The 6740-nt window shown below is 41.1% G+C and overlaps 2 protein-coding genes across 2 annotated transcripts in view; one reads left to right on the forward strand and one right to left on the reverse strand.

The window, feature by feature from the left end:
- Window positions 1-865: 865 nt before the first annotated feature.
- Prp5 (pre-mRNA processing factor 5) lies at window positions 866-4777 on the forward strand. Its single transcript, XM_017906061.1, has 7 exons — window positions 866-1021; window positions 1174-1377; window positions 1584-1731; window positions 1801-2115; window positions 2178-2505; window positions 2592-3714; window positions 3816-4777. Exons 1-7 carry the CDS (start codon window positions 1002-1004, stop codon window positions 4768-4770), a joined length of 3093 nt encoding a protein of 1030 aa, XP_017761550.1. The 5' UTR covers window positions 866-1001; the 3' UTR covers window positions 4771-4777.
- A 713-nt stretch (window positions 4778-5490) lies between these two features.
- The window catches only part of Reck (reversion-inducing-cysteine-rich protein with kazal motifs), a 10748-nt gene continuing 9498 nt past the window's right edge, over window positions 5491-6740 (reverse strand). The window contains exons 8-9 of the mRNA XM_017906062.1: window positions 5982-6738; window positions 5491-5896 (exon numbers count right to left, since the gene is read on the reverse strand). Of these exons, the coding sequence (XP_017761551.1) occupies window positions 5513-5896; window positions 5982-6738 (1141 nt within the window). The 3' untranslated portion in view covers window positions 5491-5512. The remainder of the gene's footprint in view (window positions 5897-5981; window positions 6739-6740) is intronic.

The following is a 6740-nucleotide window of genomic DNA, read 5'->3' on the forward strand; positions in this document are numbered from 1 at the left end:
GATTAAGATTCAATGGCGATCGCTTAGAAGAGCTTTACAGTTATTATCACCGATAGATAAAGACTGTTCCATTCAGTTTCCCATTCTTGCTTCTCGATTCTTCCACTTCGGCTCTGATATCGTCAACCCTTAAAATAAACGAGAAAAGGCATACGGTTGCGACGTTCACCTGTCGCGTGCCCAGCTACACCTGCTTAAGTAACTTTCCTTCGGGTCTTCGCCATCTGCTCCTTTTTCGAGTTTCGGTGACCGATTGGCAGATGTGGCCAAACGGTTTAACGGTTTTAAATAACTTCGACTTTGTTCCCTGCATGTATCGTTACTATCGATCTGCGTTTTGCGAGGGAAAAATTTTCATGCCAGATCCTCGTGAAATAGATGATTTCGGTGTATTATTCCGGTCTTGCACGCGATATATCTTGCGATACGTACGTGCACGCGTACGAGTGATGCGTTGGCATGCGAACTTGTCTAAATCGAGTTGGAAATTCCTGCGAATAAGGAAGAATTCGCTTCAAGGTTTCGGTACCTTAATCGGAATACGGTACGAATAGAGAGATATTCGTTAAGTCTCGTCAGTTGTCCGAATTTATATTGCTTTCTTAAATTAATAGCGGAGGTACGAGCGTTGAAACGATAATAAGCGATGTAAAGTCTTTTATCTATTTTTATACGTATTATACGAAGGAAATTAAACATTCTTATTTATCACCGTTTTTCGTAAGATGTAAATTTAGTTTAGACAAGGACCCCGCTTACTTACCGTCGGAACTGTATTACCATGCTATGGTAGTACAGTTTCTAGTCTGGTTAGTTTGTAGTTTGCACTCGAAAGGCAGCACCGGCAAAAAGAAAGTAAATTGGGTTTGCGTTTGTAAACGAAAGTAATTGTGTCGTGTATTTTGTGGCATAATAAGAGGAAACGTACAATAAATGTTCTCGTAATAGGAACACTTAGGCTCGTGATAAAATTTTCTTCCGATTAAATAGTATTATCAATCATGGTTCGAAGTAGCGACAAGTAAGCGTAACGATTTATTTAACTCTTTTTTCAGGTTAATTTTTATTTTCTTCGCAGTTATGAACTGCGAATTATTCAATCGATAACCATTATGCGACGGTCTATTTAGTGATCTAATATCACGCTTGTTATTTAATATCTTCGCTTTGTAGGGATAGACATCATAGAAGGCGATCGAGGTCTCGATCAAGATCTCGCTCTGCTACTCCGGAAAAAAAACGACGGCGGTCTAGGAGTAGAGATAGGGATAGAGAACGAGATAAGGGACGACATAGGGAAAGGAGGAGTCGTTCGAGAGATCGAGACAGGGATAGAAGAGATCGTTCTGAAAGGGACAGAGATCGCGACAGAAAACGGTATGTTACAATGTAAAAATATATATGGATATGTATTACTTTCCTGTTTCACGCGATTGAAATGTTTTTTGATGTTACAATTTTCTGCACGAGATTTTCAGATTACAAACAAAACTGTGTTAGTTACCATGTCTGTTTTTAGTGTTTGTTAAATTACATATAGTGATGAAATAATGTGTTAACATTGATTGTTCTCGGTATACTAGTGGAGACAGTAAAGAAAAGCGTCTTACAGGCTCAAAGTCTTCGCGTTCAGGTAAAGATCGGTCCAATCGATCAAGATCAAGGGAGAGGAAGGAGAAGGAGAAAGGTGACAGTGATGAGTTGCCGTTTGATCACACTAAACTGGACAAGGTAATTTATTTAATCAGGAAAAATATTCTCCTAATGTATCGAAAAATTATCTTTCGTTGTATTTGTTAGGAGGAAGAGCAGAAAAGATTAGAACTGGAAATGCAAAAGAGGAGAGAAAGAATAGAGAGATGGCGTGCGGAAAGGAAAAAGAAAGAATTGGAGGCAACTAAGAAAGACGGTAAGGCATCCATTTTAGCAAACCTACAGCTGCCTATGAAAAAGTGGTCCCTTGAGGATGACAGTGATGAAGAAACTCCTGTTGTCCAAAATAGTAACAAGGAAGCCAAAGAAGATGGAGAAATAAAAGAAGAAATAGAGGAAGTTAAGGAGGAAGCTAAAGATGATGAAGAAGAAGTCGATCCCCTTGATGCCTTTATGGCAGAGGTATGTATATGTATATGTATATTGTACACATTTTAAGAGAATTAAACGTTTTTATTTAATAGGTTCAAGAAGAAGTTCGGAAAGTGAACAAACTTGACAGTAAAGGTGGAAAGAATGCCAATAATGGTACAGGCACTGGTGGTACTCAAAGCGGTGGCGTTGTCATTGTTACTGGTGTAGCCAAGAAAAAAGTACAGAAACAGAAAGGAGAATTAATTGAGCAGAATCAAGATGGTTTGGAATATTCTAGCGAAGAAGAAGGAGAGAACCTTCATGAAACAGCAGCCGGTATTGCAAATAAACAGAAACGAGAATTAGCTAAAGTTGATCACGCAACGACCGAGTATCAACCGTTTAGAAAATCATTTTACGTCGAAGTACCTGAAATCGGTAAGTTATTCTATCAGAGTTGCATTTTATCTTAATTTGTATGCGTAATATTTGTTCTATTAGATAATGGTACGTTATTTGCTTAGCGAGAATGACGCCGGAGGAAGTGGAAGCGTACAAGGAAGAACTAGAAGGTATTCGCGTGAAAGGTAAGGGTTGTCCAAAGCCCATTAAGTCATGGGCACAATGTGGTGTCACAAAAAAAGAGCTGGAGGTGCTAAAGAAACTCGGTTACGAGAAGCCAACTCCTATTCAATGTCAAGCCATTCCAGCAATTATGTCTGGCCGCGATTTGATAGGTATAGCAAAAACAGGTAGTGGGAAAACATTAGCATTCTTGCTACCAATGTTTAGGCATATTCTCGATCAGCCTCCATTAGCAGATGGTGATGGTCCAATCGCATTAATTATGACACCAACAAGAGAATTATGCATGCAAATCGGTAGAGACTCGAAGAAGTTCACAAAGTCTTTGGGACTGTCTCATGTTTGCGTTTATGGTGGAACTGGTATATCGGAACAGATAGCCGAGCTGAAGAGAGGCGCTGAAATAATTGTTTGTACGCCAGGTAGAATGATCGATATGTTGGCCGCTAACAGTGGAAGAGTAACAAATCTACGTAGAGTAACTTACGTAGTTCTTGATGAAGCGGATAGAATGTTTGATATGGGTTTCGAACCTCAGGTGATGCGTATTATGGAAAACGTTCGTCCAGATCGACAAACTGTATTATTTAGTGCAACATTCCCTCGACAAATGGAAGCATTAGCAAGGAGGATTTTAACTAGACCCGTGGAAGTTCAGGTCGGAGGGCGGTCTATAGTTTGTAAAGATGTAGAGCAACATGTGGTAGTTCTCGAAGAAGATCAGAAGTTTTACAAATTGCTTGAAATTCTCGGTCACTATCAAGACAAGGGTTCCACTATAATATTTGTTGATAAGCAAGAGAATGCAGACACTTTGTTGAAGGATCTCATGAAAGCCTCTTATTCCTGTATGTCGCTTCATGGCGGTATCGATCAATGCGATAGGGATTCAACGATATTAGACTTCAAAGCTGGCAGGACAAAGTTATTAGTCGCCACGTCAGTTGCAGCTAGAGGTCTGGACGTGAAGCATCTTGTACTTGTAGTAAATTATGACTGTCCGAATCATTATGAAGATTATGTGCACAGATGTGGAAGAACAGGAAGGGCTGGAAACAAAGGGTAATTTTTCACTTTTTTTTTTTTTTTAAGTCACTATCTATATCATTAAAGCTATCAAAAACGAACGACTTCTTTTTTTTCTACTATCTTTTTATCTACAGGTATGCATATACTTTCATTACATCGGAACAGGAACGTTATGCGGGTGATATTTTGCGTGCTCATGAATTAGCTGGGGTACCCGTTCCTGAACCATTACGCCAACTTTGGGAAGGATATAAAGCACGACAAGCAGCAGATGGCAAGAAAGTGCACACTGGAGGTGGTTTCAGTGGTAAAGGATTCAAGTTCGACGAATCGGAAGCGGCGTTAGCGAACGAAAAGAAGAAGTTCCAGAAAGCAGCTCTGGGTCTGCAAGATTCTGATGACGAAGACATAGAGAACGATATCGACCAGCAAATAGAGAGTATGTTGGCGCCAAAGAGAACGGTTCGTGAGATTGCCAGACCTTCTGCCACCAACATCGCAGTTCCTGGTCAACCTGTACCTAGTGCAACCGATAAGTTAGAGTTGGCTAGACGATTAGCATCTAAGATCAACATAGCTAAAAACTTAGGGGCCGAGGCAAAGGGTGCAACGCAGCAAGCAGCAGAAGCTATACTTAAAGGCGCTGGTCCAACCAATCTTATTACAGCGAAAACGGTTGCCGAACAGTTGGCTGCGAAATTGAACACTAAATTAAATTATCAACCTCGCGAGGAAGATCTTGTAGAAAGCGATGCAGAGGCTGGTGAACAAACCTTCCGTAAATATGAAGAAGAATTAGAGATCAACGACTTCCCGCAACAGGCTAGGTGGCGAGTTACAAGCAAAGAAGCTCTTGCACAGATCTCAGAGTATTCCGAAGCAGGCCTTACAGTCAGAGGAACTTACATCGCACCTGGTAAAGCTCCACCAGAAGGAGAGAGAAAGTTATATCTCGCTATTGAGTCCACAAGCGAATTAGCAGTTAGCAAGGCCAAAGCAGAAGTTTCGCGACTAATTAAAGAAGAACTAATTAAGTTACAAGCGTCCGGAGCACATACGGCATCTCGCGGTCGATACAAGGTTTTATAAAAAAAAAAAAAAAAAAAAAAAAAAATGTTTTTGTTGTACATGCAATCCTACGCACTATAGTATATTAATTTCAATGAATAACGTACGAGTAAAATTAGAAATTTATTAAACTTACAAATGTCTATACAAAACACTTTGTATTTAACAGTACAATAACGTGTGATTTGCTTAACAATTACGGGAGTATCGATTCAGCGATCGAGATGTCTGTGAGCGGTCCAAATTTATCGACTTATATAATAAAAGAATTCAGACTAATATCAAACGTGTGACGTAAAATTTGGGACGCTCGACAGAACGACTTTTTTTTATCGATTATTGTATCTGCGAAGAATACAATGTAACAATCATCGGACACTTTGTTTGGTAACTTAAGTTAGGACTTTAACTTTATTTACAGCTTACAATGAGCAGCATAATCACCCTTTAACAATCGTTTAGCGACGCTTTCGTATCTGGGTAATTATGTGCCTTTGTACATGTTCCACGTACTTCCTTTTCTTTGGCAATATTAAAAGATAGACGAAAATACATTCTACTTTTCTGTATATTACGTTAGGCACTAGAAGAATCACAGTCATGAACTCGACGATACCGCGAGCGGTAAAGCCATTAGGTAAAAAAAAATGCTTCAGCACTTTTGACAAATGAGAATCAAGATCACCACTGATTGTGATAATCAAGCCGACTACTTATCACAGTCAGTGATATCTCCTATTCCTATACGTTTCTGTTTCGATCTTCACATAGTTATAATATAAACGAAAACTCCAAGAAAGATCTGCATAATGCATCCCCCAATGGTCATGGCACTTGATATGTAACTATGAGCAATTTCCGCTCTGGTGAGCGCGCCTAAGGGTACTTCCGCCGTGATCCTTGGGCTTCTCTCCGAAATTCTGGTAACTAGCTTCTCAGTCTCAGCCACGCAAGCCCGTAACTGCAGTGTCGAAGGCCTCTTCGACGTAGGCTGTACAACGATGAATATATCACGGTCCGGCGTCATCATTCCTCGAAGAACACATTGTGCCACTTGAATCTGTCGTGCTAGAGCAGATAAAAGGACCTCGAGCGTAACCGAATCTTTATCCACATCCTCGTCCATCATGTAGTATATCCTGTCCAACTGAAAACCAGAGAATAAAACGTAATGTATTTCAACCTTCTGAATCGTTAGAAAAAGAAAAATCGTTACATAAAATATGATGTACCTGCTTTTTGGAATAAAAAAGTTTAGCTGCTCCACCGCAGACTGGACAACATGCACCAGGTGGTGTGACCCCAACGCAGTAAGGCTCGATCAATCGTGGACACTGCACCAGATCGCCACAACGAGGCTTCGCTTGATCGCCTATTAATCCAACAGCTACGCAAGGACCAAAATAATCCACCACTGTCCTCTCTGCCCAAGCTGCACATTCGTTTGCATAGACCTCTCCATTGGCACCACAAACCGGACCACGTAAGGTACATCCTTCCAGACAATGTCCTCTGTATCCCAAACTAGCTCCAGCTCTAATCATAGCACACATTGATCGATGTTGGCGGTTTTCTCTGTCACAAACTGGGCCACTGGTTTCATCTCGAGGATCACAATCGAGAGGAACACATTGGTACTGGCGACAAGGTTTATGGAGCCTGGACAAGCATACTCTGGTTCGTACGACACATTTCTCCGTGCTGTCGCAAGGATTGGATGCGCATGGATCCCGAGAGGAACAGCTGCCGAATTCCACCTCGTTTGCGGACATCTCGGCACACTTTGCCAAACAGCCGGATGCAAAAGTGAAGCCTAATCTACCGCAGACTGGAACGTAATGAGCCGGACAATCGCAGGGTAACGAAGGAACTCGTATCTCCCCACAATTCTTCTTAGAACACGTAAACTCGCCCTCGAAACAGTGACAGGGATTACATTCCAGATAGAAGTTGGCTTTATGAGCAATGAAGCGATCGTGCACCCAGCAGGA

This window comes from Eufriesea mexicana, unplaced genomic scaffold (assembly GCF_001483705.2).
Source record: "Eufriesea mexicana isolate 0111107269 unplaced genomic scaffold, ASM148370v2 scaffold5018, whole genome shotgun sequence".
Classification (NCBI taxonomy): Eukaryota; Metazoa; Arthropoda; class Insecta; order Hymenoptera; family Apidae; genus Eufriesea; species Eufriesea mexicana.

What these genes read in the sequence shown, in the direction of transcription:
- Prp5 (XM_017906061.1), top strand. Translation starts at nt 1,002, where the DNA reads ATGGTTCGAAGTAGCGACAA. An exon ending in AGAGATCGCGACAGAAAACG is followed by an intron (nt 1,378 to 1,583) that starts GTATGTTACAAT and finishes TCGGTATACTAG; the next exon opens with TGGAGACAGTAAAGAAAAGC. An exon ending in CGTCGAAGTACCTGAAATCG is followed by an intron (nt 2,506 to 2,591) that starts GTAAGTTATTCT and finishes TTATTTGCTTAG; the next exon opens with CGAGAATGACGCCGGAGGAA.